The sequence below is a fragment of the Nelusetta ayraudi genome, unplaced genomic scaffold (assembly GCF_046127955.1).
Source record: "Nelusetta ayraudi isolate G7.1 ecotype Tasmania unplaced genomic scaffold, CSIRO-AGI_Nayr_v1 ptg000042l, whole genome shotgun sequence".
NCBI lineage: Eukaryota > Metazoa > Chordata > Actinopteri > Tetraodontiformes > Monacanthidae > Nelusetta > Nelusetta ayraudi.
Window position 1 is genome coordinate 10,553,626 of NW_027466092.1, and position 25,011 is coordinate 10,578,636.

Below are 25,011 nucleotides of genomic sequence, written 5' to 3' on the forward strand. Positions count from 1 at the left end.
GCTCTCTGCCTGACATCTGGTGTTGTGGAAAAAGAGGGAATTTTGATCTGGGAAAGTCACCTTCTGGCTCGCAGCAACGTGTCGGGAAGGGGTGCTGTGTCACTTTTTTCAATTCATATCTTCTCTGCAAAGTTCCTGTGAGTTGTTAATAACTCTAATGTATGTGTTCTTTATGACCTGTTGTAGTATCTATGTATATGTTGTAGTGTGTGTGGTGAAAGACAACGTCTCTTTCGCATAATAGAAGTAAACCAGTGGTAGATCGTGTTGGAGATCATGTCATGGCCACTAGATGGCAGACACGGTAGCGATGGTAATTTCGATGAGGAAAAATATAGAGGAGCAAAGTCAGGCGGGTTTTTTTTTTTGTTGTTGTTGTTTTTGTTTTGTTTTTTTGCTTTAATTGACTCACATCGAAAATAACTCCTTTATAAAAATGATCATTTCTTCATTGAACAATTTCATATGTATTTCTTCCCCACTTCACAATTTATACAAATACTTATACTCATAATTCAAATTAGCTACCAAGTGATTGTTGTTTTTTTTTTAAATCATATATACAAACAACACATTTACAAAAAGGGACATGCTGACCAAATGAAAAGGAAAGCACTAAATGTAAATGGGAAAGTTTTGCACAGTGTTGTATAAGTTTACAAAGTCATTGTCCAATACAGACGAAGATAGTGTAATTAGTAATGAAATTCAATACTTTTTTTAAGGGCTTACATATTCATATATTTTACAGCTTTAATGTTTCTGCCACATGCTAGGCGTGTTTTACTTTCAATGGTAGTGTACAAAACAGCCTCACGACTAAAAAGCTCAATGATGACTTAAAGGTGCTTTGAAACAGTAGTAACTGTCTATGACGTGAAGCTAAGAAGAGCTACTAAAGATATGGCTTCTTTCCAAAGAGCATCAGGGAGAATGGTAGAATATTCAAAACAAAACAACAATGACAACAAAGTTTTTACAGTCATCCAACTGACAATAAGTGACATCCTCATGAACATCCTCATGAACATACACCAGACAAAAGGACGAACTGAATGAGAAATAATAGAGTGACAACAGTCTAATATTTCCTCTGACATCCCTGTGCACGGCTACAAGATGCAAACGTGAGTGTTCTTAAATGTGGTTGCTGAGGGTTACTGTCTAGGAAAACACACCCAAATAATAATAACAATAATTATAAGGGTGCTCCCTTATAATTATTGTTAAATAAAACTCTTGAGTTGTGCTAATATTGCTGCCATGCTACGTGCTTCCCGGAACAGCAGCAACCTGACAGACCAGTTTAACAGCAGCCATTTCTGGGCCAGGAACAGTGAAGTAATGCAGCTGTTTCCTGTAATGCTAATCATGACGGTTTAAAAGCTAATTCAATTTCAATACTTGCACCTGGAGCTAACAGTGCAGTGCGTCTGTCCTCCACATTTCCCTCACATTTTACAAAGGTTTTGCACTGAAACGTCACAGTAATTTCTTTCTCTCTTCCTGCACGTTGGCTACTGTGCCTGATTCTCTCCTATTGTGCTCGGACTTAATTTTCCTTCACCGACGTACAAGTAATAGATAAGCAAAGACGTTCCTGTTTTTTGATTCCAAGACTGAGAACTTTCCTTTGGGAAATGTAAGAGTCGAATGACCTTGTTCAGTTTCAGAGGAAAGCGTGAGGTGTAAAACTTCAAAGTTTAAATTTTAGAAGTAAACATCATTTAGAATTTTCAGACTTTCAAAACACCTGAAAAAAACACATTCTTGTTATTCATGCTTTTCTTGAAGAGGTCTGATTTTTTTTTTTTTTTTTTTTAATGAATCACTTGACTGAAACAAACTGAGTCTGACCAAATTTTGTTCTTAAAGTGTAAAAAAGAATTTAAAAAAAACATGAAACATCTATGAAAAACAACATTCACGTGACAAGACAAGCTTCCCACGGCCTTTCTGACTGGTGCTGGTGTGCAGACAGGCCTGCTGAGCTGTTTAGTTGACCGCGTCGGTTGTTTTTGAACTTTTCTCTCACTTTCCTCGGTCGTTGGGGACGGCGGAATCGGGAGAAACTCGGTCTTCCCAACAAGGACTAAAGGGTGAGACAATGGCTCCATTGACTTGACTTGTGACTCGACCAACCTCTCCCCCTCCAGCCCAGCACCGGTTAGCATGGGGACAGGGGGAGGGGGGCTGTTGATTATTAACTGGGATGCTGGTGTGTTCTCAGCGAGTGGAATCTGAGCCATGCATTGATTATCCAGCCGGAGAGGAGCAGCCTCGTTTTTTACAAAACACGACCAGCGGGACTTCTTTCTTTCTCACTGCTGCCTGCAAACGGAGGCGCCGCTTTGGCTCGAGACTGACCACCCAGAGCAGAAGGCGGGAGGGCGGTTCCAATGCCATGCTGTGCGTCGTGCACTATTTAAAATTGGCACTCTCCCCCGGTATTCTGTGCTAAAAGCATAAATCCCTGAAAGGTTCCCAAAAACGCAGCTACCAATGTAATGTAATCTTCAAAAAACTGAAAGATCATTGTTTGTTTGTCCCGCCGCCCCCCCGATTACTAACTATGTTAGCACCTCACATGTCACCCGCCTCGGCACAAAGTAGCTGCAGCCACAGACACTAACAGCCCCCCATACATCAGGGTGGCACAATGCCCCTGTTTACTCCACACAGGATGCCTTTTCTTTTAGGAGGCAACTCCACTGGCCAGATGGGCTGCATGGTCTTCTCTGGCCGAAAACAAAACGGCTTTGAGTGTGCTGAAGACCCCCATCAGGTCAGAGGAAAATGTGACCGGAATACTAAGAAAAAAAAAGACAAAAAAAAGACCATGGCTCATTTTATCCAAGTGTGTACTTTTTCTTTCCTGTATTAGCTGGCCTGAGCTGCACATCACAATTCACAACACACATATAGTGTTAACTAAGAGTAAAAATATACTTTTTTTAAAAAAAGCTTCATTAGACAAAATAAAATAAAATATACATTACAATTAAAAAACAAAAACAAGGAGAACTCATCGTCAATCAGGCCAACTGGATTGGATTTTGTGATAATTGAAACCTTCTCGTACCAGAAATGAAGTTCTTAGTTCACAAAGTACAGGCAAAGAGAAGTTTGCAGACATCTTTTCTGGCACTTAACCGTCACGCGGCGAGCGCAGGTTGCCGAGAGGAAGGCAGGAGCACATATATTGCCACAGTGAGATTAAAAGATCCGCCGGAGAACCAGAAACCCCCTCGGCTGGCTTGGACTTTGGCAACGTGACACCGAGAGAAGCTTCTCCCCAACGTCCGCAAACTCCACGCGCAGCAACGCTTTCACACAAACAACCATCTTCCATTTCTCTCTTGCTTCCGTGTTTTATCTCAGTGGCAGCCAGGACATTTCAGTGACTCCGCCAGAGTTCATCGTGCCGCTTCTCGGAGGCGGCTCCCTGCTCCCTCAGGAATATCCGCTCCAGGTGTCTGCTAGTCCCAGGTACTCGGGATTCTCCGCCGTCGGGGTCACGAACCCGTTCACGTGCCGAGGAATTCCCCCGTCCCTGTCCGGGGCCTCTGGGCCGCTGGCGTAGTAGGGGTTGTCAAACGCCGGCGAGGTGGAGCCTGCGCCGGTGTTAGTGGGGATCAGGTATGCCGGGTTTTCCACACTGTGGCCAGAGTTCAGGCCATTCGGGAGGCGTCGGTCTATCCTGGAGCCCTTGCGAGGGAGTGTGCTGGGTCTCTCTGGGGCCCCCGGCCTGGGGTCCTGGACCTCCTGATTGATGTACTCTGAACAGGAGGAGGAATTCAGAAAATGATGAGAAAATTCAAATTCAAATTCAGTTTAAAACACTACCAGCGTCTTAAATGTCACCAGCTGTGTAAAATTCCCTTCATCATCTGTGCCTTTCTTTTCAAATATGCGTAGCTTGTCAGTGAACACCTGTTCATTTACTGTTTTGTGCTCACTGAGACACTTAGCCCCAAATCAGGCCCCTTTGTGATGTCACAAAGGGCACTGACACCACTTTCGATGGAGTCGTAGCAACCACAGCTGGCCCTGTGAGGCTCTGTCTCCTCCACGTGAAAAGTCCAACAAGGTAACAGTTTTAGCAGGAGGCTGTAAACAGAGGGCTAAATATGCTGTTTTTTTTAAGGTCTACCCAGGGTTGTTTTTGGATGGTAAATCACGAAGAGTAGCTCCAACGGTGTTCAAGTCGTAATTCTGGTCCAGACCAGCCTGCTCACCTGGTAAAGCTCGATTCTGAACGCATGCGTGACTCCGCCTGGGCAGCGAGTGATGAAGATTCTGAGGAGAGAAGAAGCCGTTGGGGCCGTCCGTCTCCAGTTCCTCTTGGCTGCCGTTGGAGTAGGTGGGGTCCCTGCAGTAGCGCCCGGGACTCTCCGGAGGCATCGAGGGGTCGTCCGGAGAGTCGAGGAAGACCGAGTCCGACTGACCTCCTGCCGACGGGCTCCGCGCCAGCGACGGGAACTGAGCAGCCCAAATGCCGTTGGAGGTGCTGGCTCCTACTGGCAAGGTGGGGTACTGGCTCCGGCCCAGGGTGCTCAGGGAGGAGTACACGCTTCGCGGGCCCCCGCCGCCACCGGCTGCAGAGGAGTCCATGTCCAAGCCCTGATCTTTACTCTGCGACACAAGACGTGATGGTTTAGTCGGCGCGTTCGGACTGTAAACAGCTTCACTTTTGTGTGACTCCTCCTCTTTCTTGAGAAGCAGCGGTGAACTTATTCTTCGCTACACATTGGCTAGATCAGTGTTTTTCAAACACAGTGCAATGGAACACTGGTGTACTGTGAGATACTGTCAGGTGTGCTGTGAAAAATGATAAAATTTCACTTAATTGGTCTACAGAAAATAAAAACATTCCATTCTGGAGTGACTGTGTTTTAAAGGAAAGTGAGTGCCATGGGATTTTTTTCAATGTAAAAAAAATGTGTAGCGGTTTAAAAAAAACACTGGCAAAGATCAATAAAGTTTTAGTTCAAAAACTTTGCCAACCTCCAGTGAGTGTTTTCACTCAGTTTTAGGATAGGAGTCTAGTTCCCTTCAAGTTGTGACAAAACCAGGAAACAACTGAGGGAAGCTGCCCTTCAAAGTCCCAGAAGAAGACAAACAAGAAATACAGGAAGTGACACAAGGCAGGCAGCTGCTGAAGGGACTGGAGGGGATGCTGCAGGAAGCTGCAGTGTTTACAGGTTTGGGTCAGATTTTTTTTTGTTTCAAATAAACTGAGGATGTGTTGTACTTGGTGCAGCAAGGGGAATCTTTGAGAGCTTAAAAATCTGATCGGTCTACCGGGAGACATTTTAGCAACACAGCACATTTCTGTAAGCCAGAGGAGAAGAGCATCAGGGAGAATGGCAGAAGAAAAACTCCCATTTTGTTTCATTTTTTACCCACAATTTCATTTACAAATATTTTTTTTTAAATTGGTACATGTGATGAAACCAAAGTCTCCATTCCACTTTGTAGCTTTTTTTTCTTTCACTGACCCTGTATGACTGGTGTCTGGAAGGTCCATTGGACTGAGCGCCATCTACATGAGACCTGGGGAAGATGTTTGGCTGAGGCACCAGATACTTGTCGGCGTCCAGGAGCTCCCTCATGTTGTTTCCTTCCTCCTCCATCAGCATCCGGAAGAACTGGCTGTCCACCGGGCTGGAGAGGCTCATCTGCTCATCGTTCTGAGAGACAGCACACAAACATGAAATCAACATATGTAGCCCTCTGTTTACAACCTCCTGCAAAAAAAAGCTAAAAACTCTAGTTTCAGCTTCCTGCTTTTCACGCGCTTGGAAGGCGATCCAAGTTGGTCTCACAGAGCATGACCAACACCAGGCTATTCCTGCATTGGGGTATTTGGCACCCATAGTGACATCACAGAGGGCAGGGTTACAGAATTCCATTTTTCAACACTTTGAAAACAGCTTTTTGCAAAGTGGCACAAGGGAAAGCAGGCAAGGGTGGACCCATTTCTGTTAATTTTTTTATAACACGGGGACCTTTAACATATAGCAAAGTCTGCAGCCAATGTTCAGCAGGAGGCGGACCTACCTGAATGACCACGTAGCGAGGAGGATCTCTGGCCATGGCGGAGAAATCGCCCACCAGATCTTTAAACCTCGGCCGGCTTTCGGGATCAATCATCCAACCTGCCGTCCGACACAACAAAACAAAACAAAACAAGCAAGGTCAACAGCTGCCTTCAAAACACCACCAGCGCCTCTCCCAGGCCTAACGGCGCTGCGCCACCACTCACATTTGACCATGATCATGTAGACGTCGATGGTGCAGATGGGAGGCTGCGGGAGCCGCTCTCCTCCCTCCAGCACATCGGGGATGTCTCTGGCGGGGATCATGTCGTAGGGCTTCGCGCCAAAGGTCATCAGCTCCCAGACGGTCACTCCTGGGAAGGAGGGGGTCAGCAGTTGGACAAATGAATCAATACAATCTTCTATAATAGTCTTATAATAACGTAATAACTTTTATCATTATTCATTACAAGACCTGCCCTAAGCAATTCCATTAATTATTACTTTTCTTCAATGAAGAACTGAAATCCAAACAGAAAACTTGCTAGTTCAGCACGACACTCGTTGACATTTGTTCAATGTTATTTTAGTTTTTCATTTTATTTTTGCTTTTATTGTTGTAGTTGTTTCTACTTTATTATCTATTGCAAAGCACTTTGGTTTACCTATGGGTTATTTTAAAGGACTGTTTAAATAAAGCACCTTTACATTTACATTTAAATTACCATAACTATTCATTCCACCCTTCCAACACTTTATATTAAGAAAGAGTTAATTTGGTTGTATTATCATCGCAGCAGTCACAAATTTCCTCTGAAAGGCACTCTTGATACGGACCGTAGCTCCAAACGTCGCTCTGATGGGTGAACTTCCTGTGCAGAATCGACTCCAGGGCCATCCACTTAATGGGCACCTGGTCAGATCCAGAAACAGAAGCCACAGATGAATATGAGAAGATACTGTTTTCGCTCATGAGTGCAGACGTCCCCCTCCCCCTCCGGTGCTGCAGCCTCGTCCCACCTTCCCTCCGTCAGCGTGATATTCCGTCTCGTCGATGTCCAGCAGGCGGGCCAGGCCGAAGTCGGTGATCTTCACATGGTTCGGGTTCTTCACCAGAACATTGCGGGCGGCTAAATCTCTGTGCACCAGCCGGACTTCCTCCAGGTAGCTCATCCCCTACACACACACACACACACACACACACACACACAACCATCAACCATCAACCATCAACCACAAGCCACGTGTCCGCAAATATACAGGCTGAATATCACATCAAATCCAGAAAGAAAACAGAAGAAAGAAGATTATCAACCCAGTCGTGGATCTGCGCAGACGAAAGATAAAACAAAAAGAAGCCGCCTCCTGCCTACCAACCTTGGCGATCTGGACACACCAGTTGAGGAGGCACTGGGAGCCGATGCGGTCCTTGTTCTCCCTGACGTAGTCCAGCAGGCAGCCGTAGGGCATCAGCTGGGTGACCAGCTGCACGGTGGAGGTCAGGCAGATCCCCAGCAGGCGACACACATAGGGGCTGGCCACGCCCGCCATCACGTACGCTTCCTGCGGGGCACACGAAGGAAGTGACTTTCCTTCCAAGCACTGTATATATGTATAGATGTACCTGTGGGGCGCAGACGGACGGTGCTTACATCCAGAATTTCTTTGTTGGCCTTGGGTGAGGTGTTCTCCCGCAACACCTTGATGGCCACTGGGATTTTCACATTTTCCCCGTCGGGCGCCCAAACTCCCTGAGAAGGAAAACAGCAGTCAAGCCGTTAAGAGCAAAAACAGTCCACTATTATACATATACACACATTCATAAACTGATACTTATATCAACTAATAATTTATCTTTGTGGGTATTTGGTCTCTCTCTCTCTCTCTCTCTCTCTCTCTCTCTCTCTCTCTCTCTCTCTCGTTTTTTTTGTGTTTCCTTTTAAGTCCAACCGGTCAAAGCAGATGACCACCAGCCATGTATGAGTCCACTGGACTCCGTTTATTCTCGAGGTTTCTTCCTACTCTACTGGGGAGTTTTTCTTGCTCTGGAGGGTTCAGATGGTTCAGGTGGCTGACTATGCAAAGCACTTTCAGATGCCTTCGGTTGTGACTTAGCGCTTTATAAATAAAATAAAAGCTGATTGAAAGACGATGGACACAAACCTTGTAGACGGTGCCGAACGCTCCTGCTCCAAGCACCCTGAGCTTTTTCAACTCCGTCTCCTTCAGGATGCGCATCTGAGCCTGGTTGGGTGAAGCTCCGCTAGGTGTCAGAGGCTCCACCAGCTGCACCGCAGGGGGAACAAAAGCGAAAGAAAAAAAAAACAAAACAGAAAGCAGTTTACCTCATTGCAAGTGATACCCAAGAATACAAACCAATGGAAATTTTTGGGAAATTTTTGGATATTATGAGTTCAGTTAGCAGCCCACCTCGTGTTCTTGCAGGATCCTCCTCATCGTCTCCTTCTTCCGGAGCTTCTTCTGCCTCCGGAGGTAGAAGACGAGCAGAGCCAGCAGGATGAAGAAGAGCACCACGCCGCCGATGGCAGCCGCGATGGTCGTCACAGGTCTGAAAGGGAGGAGCAGAAAAGCTTGTTGAAAAAAAGTTGTTCATTTCCACCAGAGTCCGACCAAGTACAAGTGAGAATGTGGGAGAAGGCAGCTCACCCTGTCCTGGTGTCCATGGGGCAGCCTCGCTCGTCCATCACCGTGCAGCTGCAAGAGGACAAACGCCGGGTGTGAAAGCGTCCACGAGGTTTGTGCGTACGTTGCGGCGTGTGTGTGTGTGTGTGAGAGCGTCCACTCACGACAGCGTGCAGTTGGTGCCGCAGGGCAGACAGTGGCCCGTGGCGTTGCTGTACTTCCACACCGTCTGCTGGTCCTCCTTCACCCCGCTGGGACAGTGATCCACGCAGAGGTCCCCGTCCTGGAAGTTCCTGCACTCCACACAGTGCTCTGCACCCTGGACACACACACACACACACACACACACACACACACACACACACACACACACACACACACACACACACACACAAAGATATCTACATAAGACTTTTTTATGACACGCAATCAAGTATGCAGAGCCTACGTTAGGTGCTATATCGTTTTGATTGGAGTATGATAATAATAACTTTTATTTCTGTAGAACCTTTTGAAATACAGTGACAAAGTGGCCATAAAGTCAAACAAGAATTCAGGAAAATACAGGAAAAATCAATCTGAGAGGAAAATTCATGAAATACATGAAATATTAAAACAATAAAATCAGAAGATAAAAGGGGTGATGAAGGGAACGGGAAAGCTGGATGATGACCGAGGGCCTTACCGGGCCGTGACAGGAGGCGGAGCTGTTGAGCGGCCGACACTCTGCATGGCAGGCGATGCAGGTGGATCCATTTGCAAATTCCCGCACCGACCTACAACATGAGCAACATGAGAAATAGCATCGCATTAAAACAGCCTGCCAGCTGCTGAACGGCTTTGCATCGAAAAGCTTGTGCCAAGTCGTAAGAAACTTATGTTGTTGGAAAAAGGGGCGGCGGGGTTACAACACACTCCATGCCACAAGCCGCAAAGAATTTTGGGCCCATGAACACACTGTAGCCTCGTGCACGTGAATTATTTTTTGCTGCAGGGGAAACGTTGATTTAAAAGCTTTTGAATTGAATCGATTGACTGGCAGCATCACTGCGGCTGCAGCTCCAGTCAACCCTGCTTAAACCACTCCGTTCAATCATTATTACACTGTCACTGAACACATTTAACCGTATGCCACAGATGGGCCTTGCAACCATTTTTATTGACTTGGCACAACCTCACACACACACACACACACACACACACACACACACACACACACACACACACACACACACACACACACACACACACACACACACACACACACACACACACACTAATCCTTGTACCCGTCGTGGATGTGGCACTGCTCCACACACTCTGTGCCGCGCTGGAAGGACCGACAGGACACACACTGGCTGGGCCCCGGACCCCAGCAGCCTCCCTCGCACAGCGGGTGGCAAACGTGACCCTCGTCCTCTGGAATTCACACAAACAGAGAGAAACACCGTCGGTCACCATGCAGTTTTTCTGCTGCGAAATCTGTTAGGACGTGAAACGCTTCACGTAAGAGGCAGAATTAAAGCGGCTCACGTTCAAATCGCTCGACTTGCACTCGACGGCAAGGCCACACGAGGTTTCATTACACACACATAAACACGTGTGGTTATGCATGTCAGCGTTCAGGTATGAAACTTTTACAGCGCCGATAGATTTCTGCGGGAAAACAATAAACACGATTGCGTCCCGCTCCAGGTGAAGACCCAGATAAACGCAGCTGCCGAGTGACAAGCGTCTGAGCAAAGTGCAACCGCTGGCGGCTTTGAACGGACCTTTGACCCCTCCTCGCCGTTCACCTACCGCAGACTTTGGGGTCCTTGTTCTGGCTGACGATGCGTTGGGGTCCCTGGGTGGGATGCAGGAGGCTCTCCCAGGACAGAGAGCTGCTGTAGCAGAGCTGCGAGTTGTTGTGCAGCAGCACCAGGCCGCCGCTGACGCTGCGCAGCGAACGCAGACCCAGAGACTGGATGTGCAGGTTCTGGACGGCCAGTGAAAATACCCCCCTTGCAGAGAGAAGACATCAGTTAATATCTGTAGGGGAATTTAGTTTTTTAAAAAAAACAAAAAAAACAGGTGATGTAAGTGTATACAGATGGCAGGCAGCCAAACAACAAACTAACAATAATGTCCTTCATTTCTACTGCTGTCACGCAGACAGATTTCAGTTTCACCATGACCTGACGAGGAAATGCTCCACTAAACTGTTTATTGCGATCCATGATGGCAGGAGCGCAGGTCAGAGCTAAATCATTAGCCTTTATTGCCCTGAAAACTGAAAGACTGTCTCGGCTGAACCTCAGACTCATAATCTGAGAGGCTCAGACGTGAACAACAGAGGGGAAAAAATGCTTGACGCCAGCGAGGGTGACTGAACAAAACATGGGGGTGAAAACTGAGCTGGTTTTGACAGAAGTATAAGAATAATGTAAGAGGTGAAAGAATAAAAAGGCCATGCGAAGAAGACGGTTTTCTTACTTGTAGAGCATCCGGCCTCTGATGACTCTCAGGTTCTCAAAGATGCTCAGGTTGCTCAATTCCTCAGGCCAGGCCTCAATGTACAGATAGCCTGCACAGAGAATTCACACACATGCAATGAAACACGAGGGAGCCAATGTGCAGCTGTGCAACTTTTTACCCCATGAAACCATTTGTGCCGTATTTGCCATGTGGGTTTCTGATGCCTACTACAATAGAAACACACACAGGCACACAGGTGTTGTGTCTAAAATTGAAATTGTTGTGAGCCTCAAAAAAATAAAATCAACTAAAATAAAAACGGAAAAAAAAAAAAAAAACTTGCCAAAAACACAAAATGTATCAAATGTGATGCAAAAATGTATCATAGAATTGTTTTTTTTTTTTTAATGGATAAGGCTTAAAGAGTAAAAACCAATGATGGGTTTTTGCACATGCAGTGTTTCTATTCAAATTCTCCCAGGACAGAAAGATCATCACTGCCTCTCAGCTCCCAGTTTTCAGTACCTGTGATCTCCTCCAGTTTCCTGAAGCCGCTCAGCTGCTCCAAGCTCAGCCCCGACGTGTTGCTCGCAGGGTCCCTGAAAAGTTAAACGTTCAAATAAGTTACTGTGCAAGAGGTGAAAAACACCAGCCTGTTCTTTACTGCTCTCCACCGCCTGTTGACATTAAGTTCTTCATTAGAAAAATGTTGGCCAAAAACGAAACAAATGGGTCAATGATTTGCTTCATGAGCGCTGCCGTTGGTCACGTAGCCATGGTTACATTTAAACAGATTTTTTTAATGACTATTTAATATTATGAAAAAATAGGAAACAATGTAAGCAAGTGCGCAAACAGACATTTTGCATTACACTGTAAATGTAAATAATGTGTCAACCAGTAAAAAGTGTAAGTAATAACATAAATATCTAAGAAAAAATAGAAGAAGCACACACTTCAGAGGAGGATTTCACATCTTGTTGAACACTTGAACACTCACAGATGTTGGTCCTCAGGGCTGGAGATTTTACTTTTTCTCATTTGCACAAGTACAGTGGACAAGGACCGTTGGACACTTGTGCAGATCTCTTTAGTCACAAGATGTCTGGGTCTATAGTTTTGCTCTGTTTTGTTGTGTTTTTAATTAAGGCTCATGACTGAAGCAACCGCCCAGTGCCAACTGTGGCAAAACGCCCATAAATCTGCCGCATTAATCAGCCAACACTGTCAGATGTGATCAGATCAGATCAGATCAGATCGGTATGTAACTGCCTAATTGTAACTGCACTGCATGTATCGTGTCTTTCTTTCCTGAAACATCATTTGAAGTGCATCCCACATGGATACATGAATTGTAATTACTTCATGAAAAACAATTAATGGCAATTTGATGGTTTTCCCTCCGTACACGTCAGCTGAATTGCGGCTCCTCTTACCGTGCAAAGCTCTCGGGGAGGAAAGCCAGGCTGCCGAAAATCTTGCCGCACTTGTTGAACTGGTCTACGTTGGACGAAGTAACCATGGTGACGCCGTGGTTGTCCATGACGCCGAAGCTGTCCATACCCAGGCCGTAACACACTGGCACCAGCAAAGTAGAGGGTTCATTTGACTGACTCGATTTCTTTCATTCAGTTTGTAAGTGTGTAAAATTTGCCTTAATTTTGATTTTGATTTTGGAAAAAGCTTAACATATTGCCCATAAATATATTAATAAAAGCATATACTCGCAGTACAATAAAAGTAATTTGGTTTTCTTACCCTTAGAAATGTTCTGATATATATATAAGAATATACACAGAGTAATAAAGGTCTTGCTCCTATTTAGCTGCCATCTTGAGCCAACATTTTTTAAGGAAGCCCGTCTGACAGCGCACTGCATACTAAACACACTACCAGGCTTCCTTCAAGATTTTACACACTGGACCTTGAAACATCCAAATATATATACAAGACACACAAAGCCATGTGACAAGATCACGTTAGTGACTATTGACTATATAATGAGATGAAGGTGCGGCAGAAAAAACGGACAAACAACCCAAAGAAACGTCTCCCACCTTTGGGACAATCTCCTTCACACTTCTCACACTTCTGCGTCTCGTTGCCACCGGGGTGTCTAGTGATGATTTCCTGGTTGGCTTTGGGGCAACTGCGCATGCAAGCCACATCCATTGCCAGGTAGTTGTCTGCAGACAACAGAGACAGAAATTGTGTTTTCTTTGAGTGAAAATGTGGAAGAAATAAGTGTCAAAATGAGAGGGAAAAAACAATCTGCGCTGAAAAAATCTGGCCAAAGATTTTTAGATCAATAAAGTTTCAAAGAATAATATTTTACATCAATTATACCTCACCCCAGAAAAATTACATTCATTTAAATCTGATGTGTCAGATAGCTGCTTCAGATGTGGCATTGAAGTGGGTTGCTTTTTGCACTGTACTTGGTTATGTACTAAAGTGAAACCCTTCTGGCATGATGTCTGCTCCACCTTAACCAAAATCACTGGAGTTGAAGTTCCAGTCAACCCTGAATTGTGCCTATTGGGAAACTTAGCAAATATTTGTGGCTCGCTAAACAAATCGCAGCTCAAATTTATGGGAATTGCTCTATGTGTAGCCAAGAAATGCATCATGGTGTCTTGGAAATCTGCCCCCTCCCCTTCTCATTGATAGATGGTTGCTTGAAATTAATAGTTGCATACCCCTGGAAAAATAATCACATATCAGATAACACTTTTTTGAAAATATGGCAACCATATCTGGACTATACTCATTTATCTGTTACACCAAGTGTCTAAATCAGTAATCGGTAATAGTTTCATACATTGACCTGTTTATTTTTATTCTTTATTCATTTTATTTCACTTTATTTTAATTATTTATTTATTTAATGGGGGGGGGGTTGAAGTGATGGGTTCCTTGATAAGTTCTGTCTATATACTGTTGGTATATTGACCTTTTTTGTTGATTTTGTGTGATAAATGTATAAAACTGAAAATAAGCTATTCCAAAAAATAAAGTTTCAAAGAGACAACGCCGTTGCTCAACACCGCGAGAGAGGAAGAGGGAGGAGGAGGAGCTTCTTATGAAAGAGGATCTCACATGGACAGGTCTTGATGCAAGTGGCTCCGAAGCTGAACTTCTTGTCTGGGTTGGGCTTGGTCTGGAAAGTGACCGTGTCGTAGATTGTGGGTGGAGGACAGTTTTCCTTGCACACGCCGCTGTCGTTGAAGTGGCGACACGCCTGCAGGGCGAATGGGTGGGGGGGGGGGGGGGGGGTATTAACACAGCAAGGCAGCGAGTTCAAACGTGAGAATGAAAATGAGAAATTTAAGAATTTATTTAAGAATGCCCTCGAGGTGCGTGTGACATATTCACCAGACAGTCGGAGTCCTTGGGTCCAGTGCATCCGGCTGCACAGTGAGTGTGACAGCAGTCGTTGGGAAGAGGCCCTTTGCACCGCCGGCAGCCGGACGCACATTTGATACGAGTCACTACAGGAAAAAAAAAATTCATACATTTAGCTGCATGTCTGTTGACTCTTTCACAACCACTGATAATGGGCCAAAGTTTTATTCTTACGGGTCTGGCAGTCCTGTGCAGTTTCTCCCCAGCAGCTCTTACCACATTCAGAGGAACACGCTGGACCTGCACCAGAGCAAGACCACACAACAGCCAGATCAGAGCAGGGACAAAACAGCTGTACAGCTGTCCAAGTGTCTGCAGACACCTTCAGTGTGACCTTAAGACAGAGGTGTCAAACAGACTTTCTAATTTTCTGGAATCTTAGGCTCTGCGTTTCTTTATGCAACCTCAACACGTCTGTTGGCTCCCTTGCCCAGCGACAATCTCTTCTTCTCACTCTTGCCTCTTTGGCACTTTGACCATTACGAACATACAGTCACCATTGTGAGCCGTCTGGCTTCTCGCAGTCAGCCGAGTGGAGTGCATGTTGACGTCTGAAGTGAAGCCATAAAGCAGGGCGTGTTTTTCGCGAGAACTCGCCCAGCAGGCTAGCAAAGATTTATAGCTGCCATACCATTGCAGTGAGGCAGAATGTGTCTCACTGCATTGACTAACAACGACAAGTTAATGGAAAAAAAAAAATTCTGTCATAAAGTAGAAAAAGCACAGTTTTGCTTTAACTGCGGCAACGAAAATGTTGATGCCTGTTCTTTCAGAAAGTGTGTGTGTGTGTGTGTGTGTGTGTGTGTGTGTGTGTGTGTGTGTGTGTGTGTGTGTGTGTGTGTTCATCTATGAGGGACTGCATAGGTAGGTGAGGGGTTTTACGTTTCTTTTTTTAAACTTTGGATATTCTCTTGCTCATTTGTTTGTGTTCCTTCGTGCAAAGCAGTTTGTGGTGCATTATTTTATATGAAAGATGGCTACCTAAAATTCTGATGACAATGATGATGAGGGCTTACGTGCAAAAACTACAAAAATATTCACCTTCCAGGTAGCGTGAACTGTTGCATTTCTATAAATATCTTGTTTTTTAAATTATTATGTATTTCTATTTTTATATCGTATCATCATTCTTACTATTTATGTTTCTTTCTTTTATTCATTCTGTCTTTTATTCATTGTGTTGGGATGATACACTAGCGAAGACAATTCCACTCTTGTGCCGACACACCAGCGCCACCTTTCCCTGACACCATTCTGCAATCTGAGGTTTTCTCAACTCATCGTTCTTTTCCGACCAACTCATCATCGTTTTGTTTGTTTTTTTCTTTTTGTGCACATGCAGCCGCTTGGTTTTTGCCGTCCTTCGCCCTCCGGCAGATTGTCTGACTGTCTACAGAGGTTCGGCCCAGGCTCTCTCACATGTTGGGGCGCGAGACTGCAGCCTGGGACTGGTGCTCTGCTCGTCACAGATGTCCGTCCAGTTGATGTTCCGCGGGTCGGGGAAGCACAGCTGCGGGTTCTCCCCGATATACACGCCACCCAACAGGATCTCTGCGGCAGGGACGACATTTTAACCGTGCTTTCACTTCTGTTTGCGAAATAAACGGCGACAATAGTAAAGTCCCAAAGCGGCGTCGGCGGCAGCGCCCCCACCTGTGAGGCTGCGCAGGCGGAGCGTCCTGAGGCCGCGGTCGCCCAGGCTGTTGTCCGTCACTGCCAGAGCGTAGCTGGAGTTGTACAGCTGACTGCCCCTGATGATCCGCAGGTTCTCCAGAGGCAGCAGACTCACCGAAACGTGCGCCACGAGGACGTAGCCGTGCACCTCCACGATGCCCTGAGGAAAGACGAACCCTTTTAACTCCGTCCATGCCACCACCCCCAAATGGTGACGCGAGCGGAAGGCGGCGCCACCTGCAGGAAGGAGAGGTCGGGCTCGCCGTGAAGGTGCGTGATCTCCAGGTTGCCGTGGACGACCTGGCAGCCGGTGTAGAGCAGCCGCAGGGTCTCGTAGTGGTTCTCCAGGCTGGAGGGCAGGGCCAGCTTCATGTCGGTGCCCAGGCAAACTGCAAGGCAGACACATCATCTCAGCACCGCGTGAGGAAACACACACAGGGCAGCCGCAAGAGCGGAGCTGCGCTCGGAAATAAGTGACGAAAAAGAGTGAAAACAACAACTTTTGGTTAACATGTACAAAGTCATTTTTTAAATATCATTTATTTAAAAAAATGAATCAAATTAACCCCAATGTACCTGAGAATAACATATAAATACATCAAACCCAAGACCAACAAAGGCTGATTTAGGAAGAAAAAAAAGACAATGTTTTTTTGTCTGCCACAACATTTCAAAATCTGTTCGACTCAACATGGACACCAACTAGTGCATAGGTGTCAACTTTGGCCCGTGGGCAAAATTTGGCCCGGAGTGTAATTGTATTTGCACTGCGAGGCAAAACAAAATCTCTACTAGAGCTGGCCCGTGGTATTATACAGCACATGGACTGCTAATGCTGCAAATACCAGAATGCTCTGCTAGTATTTTAGCACATTAATCAGGACAGGACGTTTATTGAAGGATATTTGGCTTAGTGTTGTTATTTTATTAGATTAGATTTTTAATGACATTTGATTTATTTTGATGACGTTTTTTTTTATGTTAAATTCGATTATGTATGAGTGCAATATTAGGTTAATCATGTATAGTATCAAGCTTGGCTTGTTCCATATTCAGGTTGAAGCAAAACTTGTTTGGGTCCATGAAAAAGGTTCATGTTGGAGGAAGATTTTTTTCAATAAATATCAATGTTGACCCACGACTTTGTCCAAGATAATAGTTTTGGTCCTACTGTGTATTTGAGTTTGACAACCTAAACTAGAGGAACTCAACTTTAATTTAAAGTATAAATGAATTATTAGAAAATGAAATGAACGTGTCCTTTCTGTGTTTTGGATAGTAAATCACACCAGGTTGCTCCTCCTGTGAATCCGCCACAACAAAGAAAAACAACGGGACCTTTAACATGGAGAATTTCCTTTTAGATATTATGTTAACGTTACACATCAGTGACTTATTCCCCCTGGTGTTTTCGCCGGCTTTCCTCTGAACGGTTTCCCTGACAGTCGCACCATCTGCACAGCCGCCGTCAGTCTCTCAGTGTGTGTGTGATATATTTTCCATTGGCGGCACAGAGAGCAGATTCCCTGCAGTGGGTCACACACAGCGCTGCATTCAGGGGTCGCACAGGACTACAATTCACACACACACATAAGCACGCACAAGCACACACACACACATAGCTCCCGTGCTTGTGCAGACACTCACACAGTGGACAGTCCCTCCTGCGCCGGGGGTTATAAATGACTTCCTCTGGCTCGCCTCAACTGGCCTCTCAATAGTCGTCCCACTTTTCCAGGGTGCACACACCCCCTCGCCGCTCCTCTGTCCTTCCCTTTTACTATCGGCCTCCTTTCGGGAAAGACGGCTTCTGGATGAACTCATCGGCAGAGGAACAGGAAGTGCTGGCGGGCAGCAGGAGTGGAGAGGGAGGGAGGAAGGGAGGGAAGGAGGGAGTTTTTTATGATACAATATGTTTCAACATAGTCCAGCAGCTAAGCAGTCAGGGAATGCGCTCATAGTGCCTGCGTCAGCCACGTGCTGCGCGGCTTCCGGTTGCTTGTCGAGACTTTAACAGATTGTAACTCTCAGCAGTTATGTATTTTGGTTGAGGGGGAAAAAAGGTCGGCAAACACCACACAAACTCGATCTCAGGTGGATATTTGCCGATGCGTCATCGAGGAGACGCTGCCTTTACTTGTGAGCATTGAGTGAAAGTGAACCACGACGGCACGAGGTCAGCGGCTGGTGTCTCCGCAGCTCAGCGACGAGGTGAACGTGCAGCGACAGACGACTCGACGGAACAGATTTGCCAAGTGTTAAAAGAAAAAACAGTAAAAAAACAAATAAAAAATAGAGTTGTGGATAAAGCCGGCATTCGGCTCCCTCGTCCTTTAATCCTTCATTGTTTGCTCTCCAAAAGTCTGCCAGCAACGCTTGCTAGCAAGCGTGTGTGTGCCTGCGTGCGTGCGTGTGTGTGTGTGTGTGTGTGTGTGTGTGTGTGTGTCCTTGTGAGGCCAGCCCCTCCATCTCCATGGCCCAAAATACTCTCTCTGTTTTATCACTTACTGAGCACCCAACCTGCTCACTGTCACTTCATAACATCCCTCAGCCGCTGAAGAAATACAATCGTAGCTACGTTTAAAAGTGAGGCAGTGACTTTTCAAAAAGACAGAAAGAAAAAAGAAAGAAAAAGTCATCATTCCTGTTAAGTTCTCGCAGTCAGTCAGTGACTCATTCCCCGACTGCTTTTGGAAAGTGTCACTTTTATGGAATGTGGATCTTTGCATGACTTGGGGATGACGCAAGCGAGTTTGAACGGGGGGCGGTGGTGCTGGTGGTGGGGGAAGGGCAAAGGAGGGATGGGGGAAGTGGGGGTGAGAGAAAACTACCTCGGAGCTGAGAGTCTTGTTCAAAGGCCAGTCAGCAGGCCGAGGCCCATCAGGTCAAAAGACAGCGCTGGGAATGTCACCCACGTCGTTCATCACAACCGCCGACATCCCGGCCTGACGTGAGCAGCTCGCGCACTCAAATGTTTCAGAAATAAATAAGTCTGGGGTTTCTTTTTTTTCACCCTCAAGTCTGTTTGTTCTCTTTGCTTATAAAGATCAGTGCTGAGAAATACAAAGCGGTTCGCTCGGCTACGTCAGAGGAGACGCATCCCACTAGCAATGTATAAAAACTCAATGGCAGCTGCTGACTCAAACCACTGTAATTAGCACATGCATGACAGAAAATGTGAAGTCCAATATTATGTCTATCTGAATGACTCAGCTTATTGGTGACCTCCCAGAAAATGACAAAAAGTCCATATTCAGAATCTTTTGCTTGAGTGACTTTTAAGAAAATGTACTCAAAAACAAAAGTTCTGGTCATCACACCTTTGTGACGTCACAAAGGGGACCCGTACCTCACTGATACATGTACCATGTCCGTTCTGCCCCTCTGAGGACAGCCTTGTTTTTGTCCCATTTCCTGTTGTGGAAGGTGCAGCAAAGGTTTAGCAGGAAGTTAAAAGTGCATCGTGGTTGCAGCACATAGGCCCGAACGCAGCGACGTCTCGGTCAAGTGACACCGTACAGGCGGCCCCAGTGAACAGTGCAGTGAAGAATAATGTTCTGAACGCGGCGATAATATGGGACTGAGTTCCAGTGCGCAGCACGATGCCACACCTGCGTGTGGCGGCCTGCCAGTTCACAGAGAGAGAGAGAGAGAAAGAGAGAGAGAGAGAGAGAGTGTGCGTGTGTGTGTGCCACAGTGCAGATCAAGCGACAGGGTGACATTGACAGTGATGCTGCTGCTGCAGAAGGCAGATATTAAACAAGGAAAACAGAGTGAAAAAAAAAAAAAAAGAGAAGACCAGCCGGCCTGCATGCTCAACTTTCCTCTCGATGGATCCGATAAAAACCTCAAAACACACACACACACACACACACACACACACACACACACACACACACACACACACACACACACACACACACACACACACACACACACACACACACAGAGTCCCAGATCCGACTGAACGGCCGAGATTGTAACGCAACGCTAATCCCTGCGACGTGTTTCTCCCCGAGCCACCTTGAACGCATTCCTTCTTGTCCTCCACCAGCTCCGTCGCCGGGGAGAAAACAGGTATTGCTCAACGGACAAGCAGAACAGGTACTGCGCGGGGATTCGCAGGAACGAGCTCCTCACTCAGTCACCCCGTCACGCCAGGACTCCAGCCACAAAGGTGGCGCTGAGGCGCTACTCGTTCTCTGCTTGACACGTTTACGAGCTGAAAAGGCATCTTGAGCGGACAAGGAGTCGATGTGGAGGCCTGGAAGCCATCTCAAATCAAACTACAGCAGAGGCTACTGGATGGATTAGGGAGCAGGTGTTCTCACGCACGGATAGGAACTGTGAAGCAACAAGTACCATTAACGTGTTGGAATCACAAAAAAACACACAAATGACTCTGGCTGGCCCATTTTCCTTTACCCCGGGGACGCATCATCAGCCTTATTAAAAACGGGTTCCAAAACAATGATGGTGAACACTCGGCTCTGGAGAACGTTGTTGGTAGCGTCACTCGCTGCAAAACAATGATGTGGAGTGCGGGAGGAGTCAGAGTGTGGCAGCACTGTGTTTTTTCGAGCCTCGTGAACACGAGTTGTTGCTCGACAAATGTTGGCAGACGAGGAGCGCCGGGACGAGGGGCTGGCCGACGAATCTTCAGCAGGAGCAGGGAAGCAACTGAGAGACTAAGTGAGAGGCCACTTCATCATCATCACTGAAAAAACCTGAAATAAACTTCCCACAGTCACCTGAACTGAATGATGACAGACAACTGGGTCAGCGTGGATATTGTGGGCAGGAAAGCAGTGAGCGAATCAATCACTGCCAACTTGATTCATATTCATCAATAACCAAGTGCTCAGTGCTAAAAGCAACAATCGAAAGAGGTCATGACAAAAGGCAGAATGAAGATTTTTTGCCAACAATTTTTTTTAAACAAGTCAACATTTGCACTTATGTACAACTGATTAATAATGAATGAATAAGGAAATTCACAAAGCGCTGCTATAAAATGCCTGAATCACACAGAGCCTCTTTTTATTTTATAAGGGTGAAATATATCTCATCAGGGGATTGTGATTCTTATTTCCTTCACTTTCTTATGATCCTTCAACACTTCAGTCACAGGGACACCATTTCTTTTCCCATTTCACATCTTCCTTTTAACTTTTTCAGAATCTAACAACCCGCCATTGTTAGTTCCAGTGAGAGCATGCATCATGTTCTTCCAAAGCAAGCCGGCTGAAACTAAACAACAGCATCAAAAAACAAAACAATCAGAAAGAGGAATAAACTCCCAACACGGCTGCTGTGATTTCTTTGAAATGTGAGTGGGCAGGTGCTGGGAGGACGAGCGTCAATCCTCACAGTTTAGATCGCTGACGGGCAGCCTGGATCAGTGTTGGTGTCTAGACGGCCACCGAGGGCCACTCACCACCAGGGGACTGAATCACTTCTGCAGTGGGCTCCTTTCAGTGGGTGCGCTGGAGCGTGACAAGGACATGAACTCTGTGCAAGGCTTCTGAACACACACACACACACACACACACACACACACACACACACACACACACACACACACACACACACACACACACACACAGCGTTCCCTCGCAGGGCCGTGTTCCCGCAAAACACGTCTCTTGTGAGAACGAGACAACAAAGTGCGGCGGCCGCGTCGCCTCTGGAGGCTACTGAGGGTGAAACACAGATGGTGGGCAAACGTTTTGACTGGTGGGTCACAATGGGTCCTAAAATTTGACGGAGGTGTGGAACAGGAGCAGATGGATGGAGTGTTTTGGTGACCCACCTCATAGGAGGAAAAAACATATCATGGGATATGCAGAAAATGTGCTTTAATGTCAATAGAAAATGAACAAAAGCAAAGTTACAAGAAAATATGGTGTTTAGCTCTTTATTGAAATAACTCCTAAACACTGAAAAAATGGATGAAATACAGCTACTTAAGACTTGCTTACTGGTATTCTCACCTGTTCAAGTTCGGCAGGCCGGATTATAAGGCTTAACGGACCGCGTATGGCCCCCGAGCCGTAGTTTGCCCATGCCTGATTTACACCATTACATGATGGACTCGGTCAGAGAGTCAGCAGCAGGCTGCAGAGGGCTGGGGTTGATCAACACCGCGGTGCAAAGTGCACCGACCTGTTTTCCACCAACAATGCACTTGTGTGTTTGGAAACGATTTCACCTGTGACTTGCGGACTTTGTTTGCGTGCAGCAGCAGCAGTAGCAGCAGCAGCAGTGGCAGCGGCAGCAGCAGCGGCACTCACAGATAATGAAAGACTTGGTGACACTCGAAAGGGGGTGTTTAGCAGCGAGGAGGACGGGCCGATACCTCGCTGTGCACCATGCGTGACGCTGATTGTTTTTCCAACGAGGTTTAGTGATATAACTGATTTCAGCCGGGTGGCCTGTGCAACCTGCTGCAAGGAAATACTTTTGCTTGAGTGTGTTGTTGCATTCAGGGATTTTTTTTTTTATCCTACTCCTGACAAGTGGCCTGACAGGCTCAGTCATCCAATAATAATAATAATAATAATAATTATTATTATTAATAATAATAATAATAATAATAATACGAATAAAACACAAATCTCCAAAAAACAAGAATATTTTAGCCCTCTGTTTACAGCTTCCTGCAGAAACTTTTGCATCGTTGGACCTCCCACATAACCATCCTGGAAAACCACAGCAACAAAACTTGGCTGAATGCTACATATTGATTAACAGTCGAATGCCACAACATTATTGGTTGAACCTGGCCTGTACATGGGCAATTTCACATGATAGGTGTTTTTCCATAAAGAAAACAACATCTGATTTGGACACAACATCCTGACTGTGTGCTGTTCAATAGGCAACAACGAGATCCAGGACGTGACCTAAAGTGGATTTTCTCTTCAGGTGGACAATAATTTGTTGCAACATACTTCACTGGGACGCTGTTAGAGAAAAACTCGTCAAATATTTGCCAACATGATCAGCTGCCCCTGAAAATAGTGCTTGTAAAATTTCAAATTAAAATATAATGAGTGGTGTGTCAGGGGGTTAATAAGGAAGTAAATCTTCAACATTTGCACCGATAACGTCATAAAATGCTTCATTTTAATCTTCTTAAACCTCTGAGCAAATGATAATTTTCATTTTTGTATTTCTCCTTCACAACTTGCACTTGTTGCTCCCTCGGTTGGCTCTAGATGCACTGACACCAGTGGCCCTCTAGCAGACAACGGCCCTCTTTGGGTGCCACTAGTGAATAATTGACATCGTCATGATCCTTGGAACACAATTGGCCCTTTCTGCTGGGGTTTGGGGGTTGTGGTTGTTGTTGTTGTTGTTGTTCGTCCCGAGCTGCTGCTCAACAGGTTCTCGCGTTCCTTCTACTCGCCCCCATTGCCACTTTACTTGACTGTGTGTGCAACATTTTTTTGCAAGTGTGTGTGTGTGTGTGTGTGTGTGTGTGTGTGTGTGTGTGTGTGTGTGTGTGTGTGTGTGTTTGGGGGTCCAAAAGAGCGTGTGACAGGTGTGATTGCTTTGTAACTGCAGCTCTCGCAGCGTCTGCTGCGGTAATTCCCGAAAGGCTCGGCTCGGCTCGGCAGTGAGGACGGGATACTCGGCTCGGCTCGGCTCGGCTCGGCACTGCACGGCTCGGTTCGGCAGTGAGAACGAGGGCTACGGACTCACTGCCGAGCCGAGCCGGGCTGCAGTAATTCCCGACAAGCTCGGCTCGGCTCGGCTCGGCAGTGAGGACGAGGTGCTGCGGACTCACGCAGGAATGTGGTCCAAGCCAGAAATATCAACCGGAGCTCCGCTGACGGTACAATGAAACACACGCCCCGCACTCCGCTTTCAATATTGAGTTCGCGCCGGAGGAAGGTTTGCTGAGAGAGCGGGCGGCGAAAGCGAAAATCCAACTGGATTTTATAGAACTTTTTTTTCTTCAAAACAAACCAACAGAAAAAAAAAAGTGTACGCACCTTCTCTGGCGAGCGCGCCCGCCGCTCCGAGCAGCACGGCGCCGACAAACAGCAAACTTCTCGCCGCCTCCATCTGCCGCGACGCTCCTCCACTTTAGTCCATAATCCCGCTGGAGAAGGTTCAGTCCCTGTTCGCTCCCCCAACGTGGCTTCCCGACTTCCTGATTTATTTATTTATTTATTTAAATTATTTCGTTCCCCGGGCTGGTTTACTGGCACCTCTGCAAGCGCTCGTATGTTTTTTCAATCTGTGCGACTTCCTCCCTGGAATCCTCAGCCTGCTGCTAGTAAAGCGTCAGAGCGCGCAGGAGCGGAGGCGCGCTCCCGTGAAGGCCAGAGCGGGGAGTGGCAGGTTGAGTCGCCCCCGCCCACCACATCACCATATCTATCTATCTTCGATTCAAGTATTTACATTCTGGACTTAAGTACAAGTATGGATAAAAGTTAAAGTACTGATTCAACTCTTTTAAACGTATAAAAGTAAGTGTACTTAAGTTTTTTTTTTTTTTTTGTTCTGCCAGTAATGAGACAATACATTTGCTGATAATTAAAAAAATTAAAAAAAATAAAACCAAATTGTGATAGAATAATCTCTGCATTTAAAACGGCGCCCCCAAAAGCCAAGATGCGCCAAAATAATGTAAATAATGTAAAATCCAAAATTAATAAATTTGTGAAAGTGTAAAAGTGAAAAGTCATCAAAAATCTATCCATCTATCCATCTATCTATCCATCATTCACCTGCTCACCTCTTCGCAGCACAGGTCATGCAGCCAGTCAGTTAGATCGTA

The 25,011-nt window shown here is 46.1% G+C and overlaps 1 protein-coding gene across 1 annotated transcript; it reads right to left on the reverse strand.

The window, feature by feature from the left end:
- Positions 1 to 453: 453 nt before the first annotated feature.
- erbb2 (erb-b2 receptor tyrosine kinase 2) lies at positions 454 to 24,514 on the reverse strand. The gene is made up of 27 exons (XM_076034241.1): positions 24,221 to 24,514; positions 16,458 to 16,609; positions 16,200 to 16,380; positions 15,966 to 16,097; positions 14,721 to 14,786; positions 14,517 to 14,632; positions 14,241 to 14,382; positions 13,199 to 13,327; positions 12,578 to 12,719; positions 11,667 to 11,740; positions 11,160 to 11,250; positions 10,485 to 10,687; positions 9,974 to 10,103; positions 9,370 to 9,460; positions 8,849 to 9,003; positions 8,709 to 8,756; positions 8,472 to 8,610; positions 8,205 to 8,327; positions 7,694 to 7,792; positions 7,419 to 7,604; positions 7,062 to 7,217; positions 6,879 to 6,954; positions 6,269 to 6,415; positions 6,064 to 6,161; positions 5,502 to 5,693; positions 4,239 to 4,635; positions 454 to 3,779 (listed from the first exon to the last, which is right to left on the reverse strand). Exons 1-27 carry the CDS (start codon positions 24,291 to 24,293, stop codon positions 3,454 to 3,456), a joined length of 3,864 nt encoding a protein of 1,287 aa, XP_075890356.1. The 5' UTR covers positions 24,294 to 24,514; the 3' UTR covers positions 454 to 3,453.
- Positions 24,515 to 25,011: the final 497 nt, after the last annotated feature.